This window comes from Mauremys mutica, chromosome 2, assembly GCF_020497125.1.
Source record: "Mauremys mutica isolate MM-2020 ecotype Southern chromosome 2, ASM2049712v1, whole genome shotgun sequence".
NCBI classification, from domain to species: Eukaryota; Metazoa; Chordata; order Testudines; family Geoemydidae; genus Mauremys; species Mauremys mutica.
The window spans coordinates 70,384,238-70,407,773 of record NC_059073.1 but is presented as its reverse complement, the minus strand read 5'-3'; the positions used below and the strand labels follow the sequence as shown (position 1 = coordinate 70,407,773).

Genomic DNA, 23,536 nt, shown 5'->3' with positions numbered 1-23,536 from the left:
TGGCCTGATAGTCCAGGCAGGACTGAATCTCCATTAGACAAAACTTAAAGAAAATGACCTGGAGTCATTCCCCTTTTTGCCCAGGTACCCCCGGCCGATCTCACTAAGGCCAGTCAGGAGCACTCACGGGATGACGAAGACGGATACCAGTCCTACTGTACCATCTTCCGTCCGCAAGGGAAGGGAAGGGGATGCTGCTGTGTAGTGCTGCAGCACCATGTCTGCTGGCAGCATCCAGAACACAGACGGTGACATCGAAAAAAGGCGAGAAATGATTTTTTTCCCTTTGCATTCACGGCGGGGGGGGGGGGGGTGCTGACGACATATACCCTGAACCACCTGTGACAATATTTTTTACCCTTCAGGCTTTGGGAGCTCAGCCAAGAATTCAAATGGTTTTCGGAGAGTGTGGAAACTGGGATAGCTACAGTCGTCAGTTGCCTCTCCCTCTGTGAGCGTCCATTTGATTCTTTGGATTTCTGGTACTCTTGTCTCAGCTCCTTAAGTTTCACGCAGCACTGTGTCGAATCCCTGTTGTGGCCTCTGTCCATCATAGCCTTGGAGATTTTTTTCAAATGTTTTGGTATTTCGTCTATTGGAACGGAGTTCTGATAGAATAGATTCATCTCCCCATACAGAGATCAGATTCAGTATTTCCCATACGGTCCATGCTGGAACTCTTTTTTTGATTCTGGGACTGCATGGTCACCTGTGCTGATCAGCTCTCCATGCTGGGCAAACAGGATATGAAATTCAAAAGTTTGCGGGGCTTTTCCTGTCTACCTGGCCAGTGCATCCAAGTTCAGATCGCTTTCCAGAGCAGTCAAAATGGTGCACTGTGGGATAGCTCCCGGAGGCCAATACCGTCAAATTGCGGCCACATTAACCCTAATTCGAAATGGCAATACCGATTTCAGCGGGAGGAGTACAGATATCGATATGAAGAGCCCTTTATATTGAAATAAAGGGCTTTGTTATGTGGACAGATGCATGGTTAATTCGGTTTAACGCTGCTAAATTTGAGATAAACTCGTAGTGTAGACCAGGCCTTAGTCATCCCAGTTAACATTGATCAGCAATGTAACAACGAAACAATTAGAGAACATGCTCGTTTAAAGTTGTGCAATGTTCCCTTATAACATTGTTTGGCAGCTGCCTGCTTTGTCCACTGCTTGCAGGAAGAACAGCCCATTGGAGCAAGCTGGTGGGGGCTTGGAACCAGGGTGGATCGACAGCCCCCCATCAGCTCTCCACTCCCCTAAGTTCCCTGTGCAGCAGCTGCCCAGCAGGATATCGATTGCTGGCAGTTCAACTGTCCCTCCCCCATACTGCCATGTGCTGCTCCTGCCCTCTGCCTTGGAGCTGCTCCCAGGAGCCTCCTGCTTGCTGTGCGGGGGGGAAGAGGAGGGCTAATGTCAGGGTGTCCCCCTGCTCCTGCCCCCCACTTACCCTATCTCCCTGGAGGAGAGGGGGACACAACAGAGCTCAGGACAGAGGGCGCTTGCTGGCAACAGCTGCTGTCTCCACTTGCTGATCTACTTAAAATGGCAACGTACTTAAAGTGGGGTCAGCGTACTTAAAGGGACAATACGCATCTCTCTGTCATAGATTGTGTGTCTGTCTGCCATGCTGTCTTCTCTCCCTCCATTTGTGCTGCCTTGTAGAGTGTGAGGCTACGTTAACACAATGTGTTAACCCTTGAGGGTTCAGTCGAGTACTAGTTCATCATTTAGCAGTAAGGCATTCCCTGGGAAATATCCCACCCTCTGACGCCACCAGCTCAACCAAGCTTCACAATCATTAGTGCTGTGTACGGTATTAAATTATTTAAAAGTGTGTGTGTGTGTGTGTGTGTAAAAAATAAATAAAATCTTCTGCCTGGTGAAAATTTTTTCCCTGGAATTTAACATCCCCCTCATTTACATTAATTCTTATGGGGAAATTGGAGTCACTTAACATCGTTTTGCTTAAAGTCATTTTTCAGGAACATAACTACAACATTAAGTGAGGAGTTACTGAATATGTACAGATAATTTCTCTCAATAATTCAATTGCAGTTTTTTAAAATTAATAAAATGCTTTTTGTTCAAAGAAAAAAACTGTAAGGGAAAAATCTCAACATTAATGCAAAGGCAATATTGATACAATCATAACTTTTTTGCTATTTCTAAATTTATTTGCACCTTTATTAAATATTATAATACAGTTAAGTGTGTTATAGCCAAAATGTCTCCTCATCTCTCTCTCATCTGGTGTGGACATGGGCTGTCTTTCTCCTATCAACAACTGGAAACAGACCAAACACCAAAATTTTCTAATGGTGACTCCCTCTATAATCAGCTCCCCGCAGTGTGTTCCTAATGCTACACAAGCTCTAAGTTTTATGTCAGAATAATGTCTGCTGTCATCTGGTTTAACAATCTCTAATCAATTTCTCTCAGGATAATGAACCTCTTAATTTCCTTTTCTTTTATTATTTGGATTGAAGTTGCCAGACTAGATGAGAGAGAGATTTTAAGGCAGTGATATGATTGAATGATTGATACATGTAGTTTGCAGTCTCTTGTACTTTTAAGAAAACTACAGTTTTTCTTCCCACAAGTTACAATAACAGTTTTTAATATTTAACAATATTTAAATACACTAGTCTTCTTTCTGATGATTATCAAATCGTTCCAACAGAGCTCTTAGTATACTTCCTGGTAGTTTTTGGTGTCTGTCTCTTAGTTTTTCAATGGCAATCTTTGTCTGTTAAGAGAAGAAAGAGGGGGAAACCTTTTATATTTCAAGAATCACCACTTCAATCATCATTCTCTTCTAGTTTTCCCAAGGATGCTAAAGGTATACATAAAACTCCGTGGAAAATGTTGGGGGAGGAGAGGGCAGAAAGGGTAAATCCTTCACAGGATCCCATGAAGCTCATGCTGAAGGATAGTCTCATTCCCACCCACCAGTGTATTTTTCCTTGTGGTAACCAAGCATACAAAGCAGCTAGATCTACATATGCAATAGTGCCATGGAAATGTTAGCTCACTACCACCCCATCTTGCAAACCCGGAGGCACATGAATAACTCAGGAGATTAGAATCAGAGGGGTAACCGTGTTAGTCTGGATCTGTGAAAAGCGACAAAGAGGCCTGTAGCACCTTTATAGACTGACAGATGTTTTGGAGCATAAGCTTTTGTGGGTGAATACCCACTTTGTCAGATGCATGTGTTTCATTAGCTTCAATAGGACTACATATTTGATTGAAATTATTCACTTGTATTTGCAGGTTTGAGCCCTTAAACTGTAAGTGTGACTTGATATAATTTAATATTTAAGTTTGACAGGTTTTTTTTCAACTGGAGTTGTGGTAAAGATCTTTTAACTAAGCTATCACATCGGAATAGGCTTTCCACAGTAAAACCTCTGCTGCAAGGTGTAGAAGGTAGTTTCCCCCTTCAAAAACAGCTATTACCTTTTTCAAACCCTATTTTAAATGTTTACCATTCATTAAAATATGCAACAAATCATTAAATAAAATGAGAGGTTTAGGAGGTGAAACCCTGTTTTTTCAGGCATGTTAAATCACATCCGCTGTAATTTTTGTTCAGACTAAAAACTGATAAATATTCACCCTAGACCCTTTCCCTTATTCTTTTGTAATGATTAGGGCCCAGAGGGCCTTGTCTGATTATAGGCTTAATTTATGGAAAGTGGGTAAAAGTTCATAATTGTCACAGTCACCTTCTATAGAACATTATTTAAGAAGGAAAAAGGAGACATCTGAATTAAACTGAGAGGATCTACTGCTACCACCCAAGGATTGTGCTTAAAATCATGTCTGGTAAACAAGAGGAGTATCGGACTGGAACTCAATGGACCAAAATTGGTACTTCAGAAATTAGTCCTAACTGGTGGACAAAATAAAAAAAGGATGGGCTATTCTGCCCATCACCCCCTTTGGGGATCCTTTTAAAGAGCGACTTTGTGAGGGAAAGGAAAAAACATTTGTGCTACTGCCACTGCCGCTGGGGGATTTTCATTGTGACATGTGAACCTGGGCACACCAGTGGGGAGGCCTAACCAACACCACTGCCCCAGTAAAGACCCCAACTTGATACATATGAGGTCCAACTCTGTCCTCCTCTCTCTTGTGTGTCCCTTCCTGTCCCTCACCATCTAACTATTGTCCTGTCTCTCTCAGCTTTCTGCCTAATCCGGAGACCGAAAGCACCATACGGCCCTAGCATAACAAGGTGAGACGGTCCATCCAGCTCTGCCAGTCAGAGAAGGACTGGCAGAGGTAAGGGACCTGACCAGACCAACCAGATGATATCCCTGACTAGCCTCTTTGTGTCCTGAGAACATCAACAAAAGCCATATTTCCCTCAACTTTTACTACTCTGTCTCATCTCCTGTGTCTATTTTGTCAAAAGCAGGAAAATGACTATCATTCCTGATTCAAAATTGAACAACAAAACTAACTCTTCCCCACCAAGATGGGCTGCTTGACAGAGCAAGAGACTCTAACCCATATTCTTTATCTCTGAAAAAGGGATTGTTTGTTTTGCATAATCACTTAATTTCAGTGCTTTTTGCCTTGTTTTGATTCTTTTCCTTTCATGTATCTCAGTCAATACATTTCAGCTTTTGCCATGAGTTTTCTCATGTGTTTGCCATAATAACTAAGCAGCCTGAGGTCTCTGTACCCAAACCTTGTTTAAAATGGTTCATGTTGTATAACAACAGTCATGTAAACACCTCCAGTTCTCTGGGCCCACTTATTCCACCCAAAGTGACACAACAGCTTCCCCTCAGCATCCAAAAAATGTATTTGTTAAAGAGATCAGTGGGAGCTGTTGGGTGTTCAACACTTGTGGAAAGAATCAGACTATTTATTTAGGCACCTAACTATGGATTAGTGAGTCTAAGATTGGGCATATATATTGACCAAGATTTTCTAAATTATAGAAATGGATGGGAGTCAGGAAATGAAAAACATTTCTGATAGTATCACTAACCCCCACAGGGTTCCAGTAAGGCCAGAACCTCAGCCAATTCATACCAGCTGAGGATCTGTCTCATAACATTTATCATTTGCAGATATGTAACTATATATCTTGTATGCAGTGTTGTTGTAACTGCATTGGTCCCAATAATAGAAGATAAAAACACACTATCACTCATAGGCAAACACTTTTCCTGAAATGATCAACTTCATATCTGACCTCTCTGTCTTTGTAATCAAAGGAAAACCTGCATAACATCTTCAAAAGATGAAACTGGGAGCTTAAATTCATAACCTTGCTAGACACTAAAAATCATGGACTCAATAGCGATGCTGGTTTTATGTCTCATGACGAGGGGGACAGCTCAGTGGTTTGAGCACTGGCCTACTAAACCCAGGCTTGTGAGTTCAATCCTTGAGGAGGGCCACTTAGGGATCTGGGGCAAAATCAGTACTTGGTTCTGCTAGTGAAGGCAGGGGGGATGGCTAGGCAGGCAAGGAACTAATTAGGCCTCAATTGGCTAACCTGATAAACCAGAAAGGAAGTGTTACAAGAGGGGAAAACTGGACTGGCTGAGTCAGACTGAAATAGCTCCCAAAAGAGGGAGAGCTCATTTCCTAGGGTCCTGGTAAAGAGGAACTAAAAACTGTGATGTTGCACTGTACTGGTGTTGGGAGAAGGGTTTGTAATAAAATACAGACTGAACTCTAAAAGAAAGTGGGTGTAAGCAGTTTCTGGGGCAGCAGAGGATGGGAACAGAGCACCACCCTGACACATTGCTCCTGTAGGATAAATACATGAACCAGCCTCAGGGATTTTATTTCCATATATTTTTCATTAGAAATAGATTTTTCCATTCTTTACAGGAGAACTTTGATAAAATCACTGGAAGATGAAATTAGTATTGCAGCCTTAAGTGATAGCCTGAGCTAAATCTGTTTCTCTCCAAATAGTCCCCCAAACTACCCACACATTGTTATTCCCTCTGTTCCTCTCCCCCATAAATCAAATAAAGGCTAGATTTTTTCTTAGATAATTACTGATTGTGTTTGAAGAGTTTCAGTTTAGGATACAACCTTGTGAGATATCACTAGTCAGTTCCTATACCAGGGGTAGAAAACCTATGGTACGCGTGCCAAAGGCAGCACACGAGCTCATTTTCTGTTTCACTTACACTGCCGAGGTCCTGGCCACTGGTCCGGGGGGGGCTCTGCATTTTAATTTAATTTTAAATGAAGATTCTCAAACATTTTAACAACCTTATTTACTTTACATAGAACAATAGTTTAGTTATATATTATAGACTTATAGGAAGAGACCTTCTAAAAACATTAAAATGTATTACTGGCACATGAAACCTTAAATCAGAGTGAATAAATGAAGACTCGGCACATCACTTCTGAAAGGTTGCCAACCCGTCCTATACCAAAGAAAGGGAAGTGAAGACTATAGACAAGTGTCATTTCTATTGCAAAATAAACTTAACAGCCACAGAAAAATGTCTTTGGAAAAAAATGGGGAGGTAATCCCTCCAAGTCAGGAGGGATCAGTAGAGAGTAAAACAAATAGTTGCCCTTGCTCTGCAGAGAACCTTGAAGATATTCCCCTGCCTCTGCCCAAAGTTAAATTTTAGGAACCTGCCAGAATGTGTGTGTTCAATGTGATGTTTATTAAATAGTACTGTCAGCTATTCATCAGCAACTTAAATTCACAGGACAACTTAATCTGGGATAAACAGTAATCTCACCTCACAAATGGCATGAAGTTTCACTAACAGCCACTCCTGCAAACTCCTGGATTTAGCTGTCCCTTTCTCAGGCATCCTCATTATTGAAAGATTTTGCAGGTCAAATTATGCCTTCAGATACACCTTTGCAATCCCACAGTCGTCAAAAAGAAGACCACTGAAATCCTGCTGCTTCAGCTTTATGCAAGAGTGCCCCTGTCATAGGTTTTTTCCCCACTTTGAATTTTAGCGTTCACAAGATGGGGACCTGCATGGACTCCTCTAAACTAAAATCCTAGTTTAGATCTGGTTCTCGCTGCCACCAGTCAGTTTTAAGTGTCGGACACAGTCCCTGTTCCCCCAAAAACTTCCCCTGGGGAACACAGATCCAAACACCTTGAATCTCAACACAAAGGGAAATAATCCATTTCCCTCCTCCCCTCTCCTAGTGCTTAGGAGAGATACCTGGATTCAAATTCCTTGAATCTCAACACAAAGGGAAACAACCCATTTCCCCACTCCCCTCTCCTAGTGCTTAGGAGAGATACCTGATTCAAATGCCTTGAATCAAACAAAGAGGGATTCACTTTTCCCCCTTCCCTTCCCTTAGTCCTTGGGAAAATTACCTTGATTCAAACTCCTTGAATCAAACAAAGAGGGATTCACTTTCCCCCCTCCCCTTCCCCTGAAAATCCAAACAAGGGAAGAAATCAATCAAGTTCTAAAAAGAAAAGATTTTATAGAAAGAACGAAAGAAAGAACACTATCTCTGTAATACCAGGATGAAAAAATATTACAGGGCCTGACATATAAACTTGGAGAGACTTCCCCCTCCCTCCTCCTCAGAATAACCAAAGTAACAGCAAACAGAAATAAAGAATTTATCCAGCAACCACACAATTGCAAATATAGAAAGCAACTCAAAAGACTAATCCACCGTTTTAACTAATACTCACTATACTGGATAGTAAGAAATACTCCAGGAGAACTTGGAGACATGTCTGGCCTCTCTTAGATCCAAAGAGAGCACACAGCTCAAACAAAGAACACAGACAAAGACTTCCCTCCACAGAGATTTGAAATTATCCTGTCCCTTGATTGGTCCTCTGGTCAGGTGTTCATCAGGTTACTGAGCTTGTTAACCCTTTACAGGTAAAAGAGACTTTAACCCTTAACTATCTGTTTATGACAGCCCCTTTACCAAGCAAATATAGGAGGAGAACATGGAAATCTCCTTAAGTCCAGGAGCTGATTTGTCATTTTGCCTGAGTAAATCTTCTACCCTTTCCCCTTTGAAAAGAAGTCACTCTTTCCTTTTTAGACTTCTCTTTGGCCTCTTCATCTATCTTACAGGACAGAACAAGGTGATGATTAGATGATTTGTTCTCTGGACATTTTTAAAAGGGCAAAATATGTGTTTTCCCCTTGTCCCTGGCTTTTCTCATTGTACACTAAGGATGCCCTTCCCCTCTGTGGTGGTGGTCGGGGAAGGAGAGACAGGACGTTGATGATGTGAATCTAAGGGAAAACAAATGCTTCTATGAACTTGTAAGTGGCTGAAATCATGTTTATGCTGGTGGGGGAATCTAACTGCTCCTGTATTCCCAGGTCCAAATAAGTGGCTCAGTCTGGAACTTGGGAGTAGAAAAGGTAATTTGCTCCTTCAGGAAGTCAGTTTTAGAAACTGCTTTGTGCAGTTCCTCAACTGTCTTCTATCCATATAAGCATTTATGCTGCACTTATCACTATAGAATCAAAAAGATACCACAAAATAGAAAAGGATTAAAAAAAACAAGAGGAAAGAGGCAATAATTGTACAGTCCTTCTAGCCCCCACCGAAAAAGATTACAGGAGCTGCCTGAGGGCAAGGAGCTATGATGCAAGACATCACCTCTGCTGCCCCCAAGCCTTGTGGCTAACGACTTGCCTCTGATGAAGCGAAGCAGACAAAGGCTTTGCAAGGTAATTTGTGGTTTGGGGTGTAGGCTACAGGGAAGCTTATCCCTTCTTAATGGCTGTGCAATGCCTATAAAGCTATTCTACACTTCCTCCTTGCATTAATACACTTGCCACATAGTTTCCAGATTCCAGACAACCCAACAGGGTAAGTCTTTTCTTCCCTATTGTATTGATTATAATTTGGGTGGGGCCGGGGAGAGACGGGGGTGGGGCGGGGCTGGGAGAGGCAAAGTCTGGGAGGGAAGAATACAGGAGCACTGTTCTTTTCAGGTTTCTACACTCATTCTCTAAGATGTTAAAGAGGAGACTTGGCAGCCATGGACCATTAAAAACTCCTATAGTATTGCTGGGCAGGTCGTGCTCACTGTTTGCCCTGAACGACTTCCTGAATGAGCTACTAGTCAAGAAAGTGCAGTGAGGGAACTGTATCTGACCTCCAAATTTAATCACTTGCAACCAAAAAAAATAAATCAAATATTAACTATGCCCCTTCTCATGCCCCAAAGCACTGCAAGGTATTTTTTATATTAACATCACCACAAAAATAAAACCAGTCTACTGAGGTTGTCTACCTATCCCTGACCACACAGTAGTGCTGCTCCTATTTGGAGATGAAGAACTGTATGTGGCAGAGCATAGGTGAGGAGTCTAAGGGTATGGCTACACTTGCGAGTTGCAGCGCTGGTGGAGGCTTTCCAGTGCTGCAATTAGTAAGTGTCCACACCTGCAGGGCACATCCAGCGCTGCAACTCCCTGGCTGCAGCGCTGGCCGTACACCTGGCTCAGCATGGGGAATAAAGATTGCAGCGTTGGTCATCAAGTGTGGCCACACACCAGCGCTGTTATTGGCCTCCAGGGTATTAGCAGATATCCCAGAATGCTTTTATAAATTACTCTCTTTGTTTTGTTATGCAGCCTCTCTTTGTTTTGTTGTTAACTCGGAGCTCCGTAGCTCCGTTGATCCCGGAGCTGCTTATCTACAAACACAGCTCCTGTTTTCTGTGATCAATCTGTGAACAATCAAATGAGATAATGAGGCAGGCAGGGAGTGAGTGTTTGCTTGACAGAAACGGGGCAGAGGGGAGAAAGGGAGTCCATTGGCTGCAGGCTGTTTGCAGTTAAGAGTTAAGGGTAAGGGATCGGGAACATGTTCTGATTTTTCAAGGCAGGAAGGTAACACACAGTGTTGGCTCCAAAAATCCCCTCTCTCTCTCTCGCCCGCTCCCTGTCACACTACGCCCCACCCCACCCCCCTCTTTTGAAAAGCATGTTGCTGCCACTTGAAAACTGGGATAGCTGCCCATAATGCATCACTCCCAACAGCGCTGCAAATGCGGCCACACACCAGCGCTGGTAGCTGTGAGTGTGGCCACACACCAGCGCTGGCCCTGCACAGCTGGACGACCAGCGCTGCAACTACCAGTGCTGCAGATTTGTAAGTGTAGCCATACCCTAATAGGAATAAGAGCAGGTGATTAGGGATAGGAAGTGTGTGTTAGCTCTCCACTTCCCACTGTGTTCCACAGTTTGCAGCAGTAAATCCTTTTCTCCTCTCCCCTGTGGATCTCCCAGAGGAAGAACTTCATGCTAACTTGATGAGTCTCTCCTGGGTTGTTCAGACCCACAGTCTTATCCGAGATGTGCCACTCCTGAGACTACAGATGTGTTTGGACTGAGGTCTGATATTGGAACCTAAGAAGTATTTTCACTCAGATCAAAATGAAATGAGAAGTATTATAATCAAGATACCAAGAGCCAACTTACCTTTTCAACTAGTTCCGTAGCGGTTATATTTGGATCATATGGAATGGGATCTCCAACATATGTGCGAAGTTTGACTGGGAACCCTCCATACATAGGAATGAGTAGCAATCGAGAATTTTCATAGAACCACCTAAAAAACCCTGTGTATTAGAAAAAGGGGAGGGGAGATTTACATTTTGAGAGAGAACCTTAGAAGTCAGTAGAGTCCCTGAATCACAATGATGTCTGGACTGCAACTAACACATTTTAAATATTATGAGTGTTTGATGAAAGGCTACATAAAGTACGTAAAACAATATGCAGGCCACATAATCTTGAAAATTATTATCTACTCTTACATTACCTCCTGCATATTCATTATCAGGTTAAATTGGTCACCATGTAGAGAACAATTAAGGCTTAGTCCAATAAATACATATTCAGATTAGATAACCCATGTGCACTTCAGTTTACATGACCGTTACTACAGTTAAAAGAGAAAAAAAGATTCAAAATAAATTCATAAGACTAGTATTTCCCAGAAACAGTTGTTTTTGAAAATAAAAATAAAAGAAAACTCCAAGAATTTGAAAAGATGCATATAAAGTAAATCATACCTATTTTTCCAAATGTCCTATATCCTTCCCGAATATTCTGTGTAAACAAAGGGATGATGGGCTAACAAATGAGAAAAAGGAAGAAGTGGTAAGACTTTGGTAAGTTCAGCCTCCATTTTTGTTTTAAATATTTCATCATCTCTGTAGAGAGGCATTCTGCATCTGTATCATGTGGTTGTAGTCTACTTTACCATCCTATTAAATCGAAATGAAACTGATAAGTTATCATGACTAGAAACTCAAAAGGAGTCGCATGTTTGTCAGGAAAAACTACAGCTAGTTATGTACCAGGTGAGGCTCCATTTTCTGAGATTTCTTAGAACCTATGTCACATGTTGCTGTTATCAGGATGAACACCAAAACAACACTGACAGGAAAACATTCAGAAGCAGAACAAATAATTTCACAGATATCAGAATTATTGGTTTCATGAGTTTTCTCAGCATTTTTTTTCCATTGCCTAAGAAGTCAGAGTACTAGTGAGTTAGACAAAAAATAAAAAAAAATAATCCACACATTATTTTGGTAACAAAATCTTGCAAAAGTTCTATAGACTATGCAATGTAAGAGTCCCACTTTTACTATGAAACACCTGCAAATCTTGGGCAAGGGGACAAGAAAGGATGATCATACGTAACTGAATGTTTCCTTTCTAATGCCTTTAATACCAAATGGTTTTAAGAAACTGTAATTTCTCAGAAAATTATTTCCCCTCAAATATGATACAGATTATTGTCTCTCTGACACAAATACTGAGCTAGTATAGGTCACATCACGTCACAGCAGAGGTTCTTCCTAAATAGGGTGACCAGATATCCCGATTTTTGGGTCTTTTTTGTATATAGGCTCCTATTACCCCCCACTCCCTGTCCCGATTTTTCACATTTGCTGGCTGATCACCCTATTCCTAAATCTTATGTGGTGACAGTGTCTTCATTATTGTTGTTATAGATCGAGTGCCAACCATGTACAGGCATGGTACAGAACTCTGCTTCCCCTTCAGTTCCTATCCCTATCCCAAGAGGTTTATCCGAGATATGAATCAGAGCAGAGGTTCTTAAACTTTTTTACAGTATAAACCACATCTTAACAGAGAGTGTAATTCCTGTGAAACATCCCTACAACTGCTCAGAGAGAAAAAGTAATAATAGTTTAAAACTAAAAAAAGTGACACTATCTGAACTTGCTTTTCATTTAATCTTGTCATCATGCCATCTGTTCCAAATCTCTCGCTCCTCCTGACTAGGCTTCTCTGGCATTAGGTCACCTTCTTTTCTCACTCTGTGTAACATCTTGTCCCCCTCTCTCCTGCAAGTATTGCCTGGCTCCATTCCACCACTGATGGCTGGAGTCCTATTTTTCTGCTTCCAGGTCCTCGCCTGCCTGCAGTTCCACTCCTGCTGGTAGTTCTGGTCACAGAAAGCAGCTCCCATTTCCTCTCCTCTTCTTTGGAAGCAGCAGCCCATAGTGGAGACAGCTAAGATGATGACTCCTTCTTTCCTTCTGCTTTTATTTCTTTAAAATGTCTCTCTTTCAACTCATATCTATACAGTTTATAGAAATTTGACTAACAACAGAGAGGAAGGATGATGTTCCCTGGACCACGTTTCATATTCCAAGACACATTGAACTTCTGCATTAATCTTGCTCTTCACCTTTCTTCTGTTAACAGCTCTATTCTTCATTAGACAAACAAAGCTGCAGTAAAAAATATAAGCCAGAATACCATATGCTGGATATTGTAACACCTACGTGATAAAATGCTACGTGTAGCACCCTGATCACGGAGGTTGCTGCAGCACAGAAAAGCACTGCTGACTTAACTGAAAGACAATAACCCATTTCTGGTGGGAGGATTACTGACACCTGGGTGCTAACTTGGGCTAATGAGATAATTGGCTCAGTAACTGGGAGGAACAGGAAGCATGGGAGCTCAGAGAGTGACCATGAGGAGAAGAAGGTTGTGTGTTAGTCTCCTCCTGCTGGATACCTGTGTCATGTTCTGTTTTGCTTGGGAACCGAAGAATAAATGTACAGATGGTGAAAGGGAAACAGCACGAGTGAGTTTCTGACAGAGACCATGAAAACAGGCTGGGCAGTACTGCCCACTGGGTAGCTGAAGAGGCACCTTGTGACAACCTAGTATTGTACATCAAAAAACAACCGTACACCTGAGGAATTCTTCATTCTACTCTACTGATATAGTATTGAATTTATTGTAACAAGTCACGCTGTCCCCTTTCCTCTTTTGGGAAGGGAATCTACAATCTTTTTTAAAATTTAAAGTTAAATGTCCAATGCTCTATTTCCATCAAATGCCCTATGCTGCATAACCAGTCACTACAAGGTGGGGAGAGACTCATAATATAATTTCCATGTTCTTACTATAGTATATTTGCCTGCTAGAAAAAACAGCCCAATCCTCTTTTGCACCAGTTCTTCCTAAAGCTGGCTTAACCAACCACATGTGGAGTTCCTCTGCCTATGAGGAGTCCTTGGGTGACTCAGAGACATCAAAGCAGCTCTCATTACACCTTCTTCTCCAACCCCCAGCATGGGGGAGGACGGATAGCTAGGGAAAAGGAAGCACTCCTGCTGCCGCTTGCCACGTCCCTCATCACCCTCCCACCTGCCACTGACCACATCCCTCCTCAACCCCCACGCCCGACCACTGCGAAACCTCTTCACCTGCTGCTGCATCCCTCCTCACTCCCTGGTTCGCCACTCACCTCCTCGCCCCCTGGCCTGCTGCTCGCCTCCTTCCAGAGCGAAAAGCACCAGTATTGAAAGCTTCAGTTAAAGAGCTAGTCTCTGTAGCTAGCAGCTGTAACAGACTCATTTTTTGTGGCTTGGGTGCAGAGACAGGCATGTAACACACAATGATCAGTGGGTTAAACATATTTATAGAAACACAAGGAATCACTCACCACTTTTGCATCTATGGCCACTTGAGCAAAGCCTTTGCGATTACCCCACAGGAGGTTGTAGTTTTCATCACTAAAGAATGCTTCTCGAGTTCCACCTGGTGAGACACCCAATAAGTTGCCTTTCTTCAGAATTTCAACACTTTCGTCTCTTCCACTATGCACTGCGGGAAACAGGTTATAAAACAGTTCTATTCCTGCAATAAACATAACCAATAGAGATCAATATGGTACATTAGACCTATTTACATATTACTTACACATATTGAAAATAAAACCCAATCAGCATTTTTTAAGTGTGTCTACATATTACATAGCTGATAAAACTGGAGATGTCATAGTTGTCAGTAATAAATCCGGTATAAACACTCAGATATAATTAGCAGTTACAGCTTCAACCCACAGTAGCATGGAAATGTACTTGCACTTTCCAAGTGTGGCAGAGTTCCAGCCATAATAACTAGCAGTGCCCATTGGAGAGCTCACGTATCCCTTCCTACCCTTCTTTTCCCTGGTTCCAGAACAGTCTAGGGGCCAGGCTATAAAAGGGCACGGTGATCCACAGCTGCCTCTCTGGACGTTTGATACAGATGCTAAAACCCCTCACATAGTTCTTCAGGTAGAGCTAAGGATAGGACTTAATTTATAGTGTAGCCAGTTAGGGTAGTTTAATTTTAAAGTAAGAATTTTAATAAATAATTCAAATAGTGGCTCTGAAAAGGAAACCTGGATTCAAACATGTCTCCTGTCTGGAGGTGTTTTCCACATCAGATGCATATTCTGGATGCCCTACTTCCTTTGGAAAGGGATGCCCTTCATCGAAGTGCTCAATCTCTGTCATGTGTACTCCAAGAGCCGGGGCCGGCTCAAGACCCCAGCGCGCCAAGCGCGTGCTTGGGGCGGCGTGCCGCGGGAGGGCGGCAAGCGGCTCCGGTGGACCTCCCGCAGGTATGCCTGTGGAGGGTCTGCTGGTCCCGCGGCTCCGGTAGACCTCCCGCAGGCATGCCTGCGTAGGGTCTGCTGGTCCCGCGGCTCCAGGGAAACTCCTGCGGGAGGTCCACCAGAGCCGCGGGACCAGCGGACCCTCCGCAGGCACGTCTGCAGGAGGTCCACCGGAGCCGCGGGACCGGCAACCACCAGAGCGCCCCCCACGGCGTGCCGCCCTGCTTTGGGCGGTGCAATTCCTAGAGCCACCCCTGCCAAGAGCTAAGAAGGAGAGTCAGCTAACAGAAGCTGAAAAGACATCAGATACAGGGGATAGGCAGAGACCATCCTCTGGGTCAGGATAAATAGAAACCTTATGGATCTCCATCCATTCTGATGGTACCTTCAACTCCAGCAGCCTCTACTGTGCTCAGGGGTGGCTCCAGGCACCAGCGCAGCAAACACGTGCCTGGGGCGGCAAGCCGCGGGGGGCGGCCCGCTGGTTGCTGTGAAGGTGGCAGGCAAGCAGCTTTCAGAGGCATGCCTGCAGGAGGTCGGCCGGTCCCGCAGCTTTGATGGCAATTCGGCAGCGGGGACGCCGATGGCGCGGCACCAGCGGACCTCCCGCAGGCATGCCGCCGAATCCACTTGCCACCGAAAGCCGCCTGCCTGCCATGCTTGGGGCGGCAAAAAGCATAGAGCCACTCCTGATTGTGCTTCCTTCAAAGAAAGGGAAGGATGTGGCTAAGAAGGTCTCCAAGTCTGTGGATCTGAATCAAGATGAGATAAATGTGGTTTGGAAATGGCCTCTGTTAGCAGAACCATTCTGAGAATGAGAACTTTATCTATGGCACATAGAAGTTCTGTAAGCAGAGCTAAGATACAGGTATGAAACCACTCAGAAACAGTGCATAACCAGGTTCCCAACACTTTGGAACTGACTCTTAAACCTGCGATTTAGGGAGTGCAACCACAGCCAGTGAGAACTGCTCTTGTGCAACATTCTGAATCCACCTTCCTACTCATTATCCCACAGTAATGGCTCAGATCCATCCTGCTTGAGTCCTCATCAGTCTTGGATCCAGCAAAAGATCAACAGCAAATAAGAGGAGCTCTTCTCCAACGCTCCCTTCTTTACCTCCAGAGGATAAGAAGAGAAGAGAGGAACGGCTATTTTCACCACTGTTTCTGCCCCTCAAGACATCATCCTTCAGGTCTCTGAATGTATTATTTCTATGATCAGTTCTACCAGGTCCACCACAGTCACCTCTGCTCACAATCGGATACATGATCGGACTAGCTATCAGAGGCAAATCAGCAGATACCACCATCCCCTCCTCAACTGCCTGATCGTAACAAGAAATATCAGAATCCTAAATCCTTCCAGCATTATGGTCAAGGGTATAAATCAGATCCAATGACTGAATCCTGGCCAGAATGGCATTGACTGTTTTGGCCCTATTGGTTGGCTCCGTATTACACATATTACCTGCAACTCAAGAGACCACATAAAGAATGTCTATAACTACTGTAGGGGTCTGTGGCCTCCCCATCAGTCTTGGAGGGATGCCACGTGCCCCACACTACCATTTATCTATAAAGGCAAGGCTCAATGGGGAATTAGCAGTATCAGGGCTCTAGCCGTCGGGACGGGGCAGAGCAAGCAGCAGTCTATAGGAGGGCACAGTACTAAGTAGTCTACTACCTACTCTCAGGCTCATGAGGATAGGGAGAAAACACTGGCCTCTTGGCCTAAAGTGGATAGGCAGTCACCCCAGGGTGAGGCAGCCGCATGGGGTAAGAGGACCCGGGCCCACCCTACTCCACCAGGTCCTAGCCCAGGGTCCTAACAGTGGCGGATGGTTCTGCCACTGGGTCAGCAGCGATCCATCCAAAACACACTGACCTGAATTCTGCCAACAAAACTGGACTACCATCTGGTATCCCTCTGTTACTTCCTACTACCCCTTTGGCATGTATCTCTATCTCCTGGGATTCCTGCATCTCCCCTGGGTACACAGCCAACGGAAGTCCCAGTAGCTCCACCGGGTCCTGATCTGTCAGTAGTCCTGGTACATTCTCTGGGTCCTCGGCACAGCAGAGCTCCATATCAGGCACAGGGCTCGGCAGCAGCCAAGCAACGTCTACTTTCTTTTCTGGCTCTCGTGCAACTGAACTGCAGAACCCACCTTTAAAACTTCCTGTGCTGCCCCTCGGCTTCCTGTGGGGTGGGTGTGGCTTACCTAGCTCTGCCCACCATGGGATGGAGAGTGGTTCATCCCCATCAGTCTCAGAGGAAGGCCACGCCCCTCTCACTACAACTACCTGTTCTGAATCAGAGGTTCTCAGATCTGACTATGGAAGGTAATTATCACCCTCAATTGCCTTCTGTGACAGCAAACATTTTGTCTGAAGAGGAGGAACATATTCAGATACAAGACATTCAGATCCAGGCCATTGAACACAGATCACCAAACTTCCCCAAAATAATTGCTAGAGCAGAGGTTGTCAAACTGGGGGTTGGGACCCCTTGTGGGGGTTGCAAGCTGTCACAGACCACTAAATTTCTCCAAAATAATTCCTAGAGGATATATTATAGAAAAACACCCAATCTTGATATGAAAATTGTCAGTGATGGAAACTCCATCGCAACACTTGGTAAATTTTTCTAATGGTTAATTATCTTCATTGTTAAAAATGTACACTTTATCTCCAGTGTGAATTTGTCTAATTTCATCTTCCAGCTAATGGATCGTATTATACCCCTCTCTGCTAGACTGAAGAGCCCAATCTAGGTTACCTCTTAACCTTCTCTCTGTTAAGTTAAATAAATTGAGCTGAGTCTCTCACTATAAGGTATATTGTCTAATTCTTTAATCATTCTTGTGGCTCTTCTCTGAACCCTCTCCAATTTATCAACATCCTTCTTGAATTGTAAGCACCAGAACGGGACACAGTACTCCAGCAGCAGTAACAGCAGTGCCAATAGAGATAAAATAGCCTCTCTACTCCTACTCAACATTCCTGTTTATTCATCCAAGGATCACATTAGTCCTTTTGGCCAGAGCATCTCCCTGGGAGGTTATGTTCAGCAGATTATCCACCATGACCCAAAATCTTTTTCAGAGTCACTGCTTTCCAGGATGGAGTATTCCATCCTGTTAGTACAGCCCTATGTTCTTTGTTCCTAGAAGTACACATTTACATTTAGCTGTATTAAACCACATATTGTTTGCTTCTGCCCAGTTTATGAAGTGGTCCTCATTGCTCTCAATCAGTGACCGTCCTCTTCATTATTTATTACTCCCCCAATTTGTGTCATCTGCAAACTTTATCATGGATGATTTTATGTTTTCTCCCAGGTCACTGATAAACATGTTAAATAGAATAGGACCAAGAACCAATCCCTGTGGGACCCCACTGGAAATACACCCACTCAATGACAATCCCCATTAACAATTATATTTTGAGACCTATCGATTCACAACTCCTTTCCAAAGCATTTAGAAACACATATATGTCATCCTCCTCTCTAAAATGAGGAAGTAATTTGAGTCTATACCACCCACCAGGACAAGTACCTGAAGAGTAGTCCTACCTACTTCAGAGGTGGGAAAACTACAGCTCACAGGCCACATCCGGCCCACGGGCCCCTCCTGCCCGCCCCCTGAGCTCCTGGCCCAGGAGGCTAGCCCCTGCCTGGCTGTCCCCTTCCCTCATAGCCTCAGCTCACTGCGCCGTCCGTGCAATGTTCTGGGCAGCAGCACAGTTGCAGAGTCACGGCCTGACCTGGTGCTCTGTGCTGCGCAGTGGTGTGGCTGGCTCCAGCTGGGTAGCACGGCTGCCTGTCCTGGTGCTCTGGGAGGCATGGCTGTAGCGCTTCCAGCCACCGGTGCTCCAGGCAATGCGGTAAGGGGATGGGGGAGTTGCATAGAGGGTAGGGGTCTGGGGGGGCAGTCTTGAAGGTGAGGGGGGATTGGATGGGACTACAGGGGGCAGTCAGGGGCAGGGGTTCTGGGGGCAGTCAGGAAATAGGGAGAAGGGGTGGTTGGATGGGGGCAGAGGTCCCAGGGAGGCAGTCAGGAATGAGAGGAGGGATTGGATGGGGCAGTGGGGGGCAGACGGGGACAGGGAGTAGGGTGGTGGTGGATGGAGCAGGAGTCCCAGGGGGACCATCAGGGGGCAAGAAGCAAGGGGGGGGGTCGGATAGGAGGAGGGGGCCAGGCCATGCCTGGCTGTTTGAGGAGGCACAGCCTCCCCTAACCGGCCTTCCATGCAATTTCAAAAACCCGATGTGGCCCTCAGGCCAAAAAGTTTGCCCGCCCCTGACCTACTGGATAAGGACTTGGAAGCTGTTTATCTTTCTCTCTCTCCTCATGCTGGTAGTACTTCTCCTTTTCTTCTCTCTTGTATTTATGCTGTTTCTCCTGGTCTTCTCTCTCTTGCTCCCGGTCTGCTAGCTGCTGCATTTCCTGATGCAGTTTGTCCCTTTCCAGCTGCAGATTCTCCTGATCTACTTGTAGCTCCATCTCTGATCCCAGTTGCAGTGATGCACTGGATAGAAAAGAGGTAGTGCCTCTGCCAGCCTCTTACCTGCTTCTCTCCAAGAGCTGGCTCCAAGATTTACCCTGCCGGCTGTACCCTCTGCCAGTGGGCTGGAAGTTCCCTGCAGACCGGGACCATTATTCCTCTTCTGTTCATTAGAATACAGCAAACCTACTAGCTGTGTTTTCATCAGATCCTCAGGGCTGAGCTGCCTTTCTGTGCACAGCTCAACCAGCCAATATCTCCTCAGCTGTTCATAATTCATCTTCCCCTGTCTCTTTTCACAGACTTTCCCCAAAAGATTCAGACCTTTCTCTGCATTTCTCCTTTCTAGGGTACTTGGTTCCACTGCTGTGGAAACGTATGCAATTCACACTGATACAGACCACACACACACACAGCCAACATATGTGTCACTGTTCAGGGCACCTGTATATCCCCTCAATGGTCCAGCTAGGGCACCCACTCTTGAGCTTCTGGCTCCCCAGCCATTGCCTTTCGATTGAGCCGTTGGGTGGAGACATGCATCTCTGATCGGGTTATTTCCAGGCTGAACTGTTCTTTGTCTTTACTGTAACCACTCTTGACAAAACACAGGCTGCCTAAGCAGGCTTGTTTTGCCTTCTCTTCAGAGATGGTTAACAGTGTAATTACCACTATTAATCTACCAAACATCTCTTTTTAAGCAAACTTGTTTTAGTCTGAACACAAAAGCAATACAGAGAAAACGTATTAAAAACAGAAAAAGACCTGCATGCGTGCTAATACACTTACTAGAGATCACTCCAAATCCAATAAGGGCTCTGGCAGGAGCAGTCCTTCAAACCCCACACAGGGGTTTTCCTATGGTTTCAAGTTCATAACACCCTTTGCTCAGAGCAGGAACCCAGTCTTTTGGGGCCTAAGTAGGCCAAAGTCCTTCCAACCCTTCCCTAAGGATTGGGACCTTCTGTGGAGCACAGAGCCTGTCCGACTGCTGGGTCAGTAGAAGGCCCTGAGTCAGTTTACCACCAGACCATTTAACCAAAAACCCTTCCTTTGTCTCTTGGTCCCTGAAGAATCCAGTTTGAACTACTTTAGGCAAACCTTGCTAGTGGCTGGTGCTTCTCTAGAGGTTTTGCAACCTGTGAGATTTTGACTAATCACCCCATATTGTTCTTAGTTCTAGGGGAGCAATGTTTATTTCAGGAGATTACCCTATTTATCACACATCCCATGACTGTGAATATGCAGAGTCCATCTTGAAGAATCACAGTTACAAGTAACCAATCTTCATTTTCAGAACATTAAAGAAAACGTGCTGGAAGACTACATACAAAGACTATAGGCAAAATTCACCCTTGGTACAACTTCATTAACTTCAATGGAATTACATCAAGGATAGATTTTGTCTTCGGAGTCCAAATGTGCTTGTGCAATGCAAGTTACTGCTTCCTAACGACAACCTTAACGAGAGTTGGATGCTTCACAGGATTTCTATTTAAGAACAATACAGCAATTAACTACACTGAGAAAATAAGTTTGTTAGAATAGTTTATATTTTAGGATTGCCTCTAAAAGAGCTAATAATAAAACTCGTTAAATGTTGAATTCTTCCAATTTATAACCGTCAATCATACCAATAAAAAGAGAACAGAAAGAACAGTTCATTTTTGTGTTAAAGCTACATGCAAAGTTTTTTGAAACCTAGAAATCTTTAGCTATAAGGAAATTCAAAAGACCACAGAGGTTCTCAAATGCTTCAAATTATACTATTTTCTATAGTGCATACCTGGAAAGCATTTTGTTTAAGTCTTAATATTTGTAATAATGTATGTATCTCTAAAATGGTATGAATTAATATATCGGAATTCAAAATATTACTAACTCTCTTATTTACAATAAAAATACTTTACCTGGTAACTTAGAAAAGAAGTGATCAACTACTGAGTAACAGAGTCTTCCCGTCTGTATATAAAGATTAGAGACGAAGTAGCAGTAGTCTATATTAATGGCTCCATGGTAATAAACTATAAGCCCTGGTCCTTCCGGAATTTTTTCCATACCATGAAGCTCATAACCTGTCAAGAGTACAAAGTACAATAGTTTCAATACTAGCTTTATACCAGTCAGCCTGTGATATAACCTAAACTCCTTACTAGAGTTGTGGAAACTCTTGATGATATGTGGGGAAGCTGCACCAGGAGTAAGTTTTAGCGTAACAATTAACTCTTGGTTCTGATAGTCAAACATTTCACTTGATAATCAAAATGCAGTGAGAAAATGGCAGCCTTATTCTTGATTTCCTGCATCGCTGAACCATATGTCAGCCCACAGAGGCTGAAAGTATTGGTGCAGTCTTGAGTCATTGTTCTTATTTTTGTAATTGTGACCATGATTTAAGAGGAGTCAGAAATCAGGGGGAAAATTCTTACCTGTAAATGGCATTTGTCACCTTCCCACAGTACAATCTAGACTGGCGAGTAGCTGTTTCACGCCTGCCTGGTGTGCCCTTTACACTGCTTTGCGGCTGTAGCTTCCCATCAGGACTGCTCACAAACAGCCTCCAGCATGTAAGTCGCTCCCAGCTATGTCTGTGTGCACTTGCAGCCTGCCAGCCACAGCTAGGCTTTTACCAACCTGAATTAAACTGTAGAGTGACACCAGCATACTCCCATCCCAGATTTTCCCCACAAATGTACGTCTTCTGCTGTCCAGCCTCTCTCTGGACAATACAGGTTTATACAAAGTCCATCATTCTATTAACAGAAATGATATGCACAAATCTTGTTATCTCAAGTGGAGTTTCCCAAACACTTCAATTCAAACACACTAGTTTAGATAAAACAATAAAACAAGTTTATTAACTACAAAGGAGACAGATTTTAAGTGAATACAAGGAATAAGGCATAAAAGTCAGAAATGGTTAGAAGAAAAATAAAATGCAACTAGTGCTTAATTTAACAAACTATGTTAAATTCAAAGCAAAGTTATTCTTACCACATATTCTCAACAGTCTTAGTGACCAAACTCCTTAGGTCAGGACCCCTTCTTCTGTGTAATGGCTGTTTCTTTTTTTCCTTCTAATGAACTGAATTGATGGACAGAGAGTGAGAGAGGAGGTTGGGTGGGGTCCTGTGGGGTGTCTGCCCCCTTCTTTTGTATAGCCCTGTCCTCCACTTGAGAAGTATTTCTACCTGGGAGCATGGTGCCGGGAAAACTGTGTACACAGGAACCTTTACTAAAATGTACATTTTCTGCCCATGACCTTTTTCCTGACAATGAATAGCCACTTAGCAGGTAATGGCCTATTGACCCTGTTTATACCTGGCTGATGCGTTAGCTTGCCCTTTGTCTCTGAGGAACTGGTCTGACCACTCTCCAGACTTGGAACAGGTTTTAGTACCATCATCAGGGCCGGCTCCAGGCACCAGCTTATCAAGCAGGTGCTTGGGGCGGCAACTCCGGAGTGGGGCGGCACTTTCAGGTATTTGAAGGCAATTCGACTGAGGGTCCCTCACTCCCACTCGGAGCGAAGGACCTTCCGCTGAATTGCCGCAGATCGCGATCGCTGCTTTTTTTGGGGGGGGCTGCTTGGGGCGGCAAAACCCCTGGATCCGGCCCTGACCATCATACAATGGAATCTTATAACTTAACATACAATGTTACCACATGTATTTTGCCAGGACAAGAATGACCATCAAATTATGAGTTTTCAAATGATACCTCAGAAGGCATACTTTGTGCCAAGATTATTATAATAGTGTAAATACAGTCATACAGTCCACCACAGTATTCAACTAAAGACCCAGGCTATTCTCTAACTTGAACAAAAAACCCATCATGTCACACTTGTATAGTGTGATGCTCTGTACCTCGGGGAGACACCCAGCACTCCCATGTTCATTCTTGTAAAATGATTGCGTGGTATCCAATGCAAAGTTTGTCATGTTGGGTGTCTTCGGAAGGCTCATGATGCACTGAGCATTGTTGTTACAGTGATGTTATAGTAATTGTTACAGTAATGTTATAGGTTATAATTTATCTATATAATTATGAGGCTGAAAATGTATCCTCATGGCTTAAAATAAGCCAAGGCAAAAACTCTCCAAGAGCAGAGAGGC

The 23,536-nt window shown here is 44.0% G+C and overlaps 1 protein-coding gene across 6 annotated transcripts in view; it reads right to left on the bottom strand.

Moving 5' to 3' along the window:
• Positions 1 to 2,169: 2,169 nt before the first annotated feature.
• The window catches only part of LOC123364663 (transmembrane protein 68-like), a 108,733-nt gene continuing 87,366 nt past the window's right edge, over positions 2,170 to 23,536 (bottom strand). For 3 of the 6 annotated variants that reach the window (XM_045006956.1, XM_045006958.1, XM_045006962.1), the window contains 5 exons: positions 21,329 to 21,493; positions 13,968 to 14,161; positions 11,041 to 11,101; positions 10,445 to 10,584; positions 2,170 to 2,748 (listed from right to left, as the gene is read on the bottom strand). In XM_045006956.1, coding sequence (XP_044862891.1) covers positions 2,644 to 2,748; positions 10,445 to 10,584; positions 11,041 to 11,101; positions 13,968 to 14,161; positions 21,329 to 21,493 — 665 coding nt within the window. In that variant the 3' untranslated portion in view covers positions 2,170 to 2,643. Of the gene's footprint in view, positions 2,749 to 10,444; positions 10,585 to 11,040; positions 11,102 to 13,967; positions 14,162 to 19,481; positions 19,854 to 21,328; positions 22,244 to 23,536 lie in introns of those variants that run through there. The other 3 variants (XM_045006959.1, XM_045006960.1, XM_045006961.1) reach the window with 3 other exon arrangements.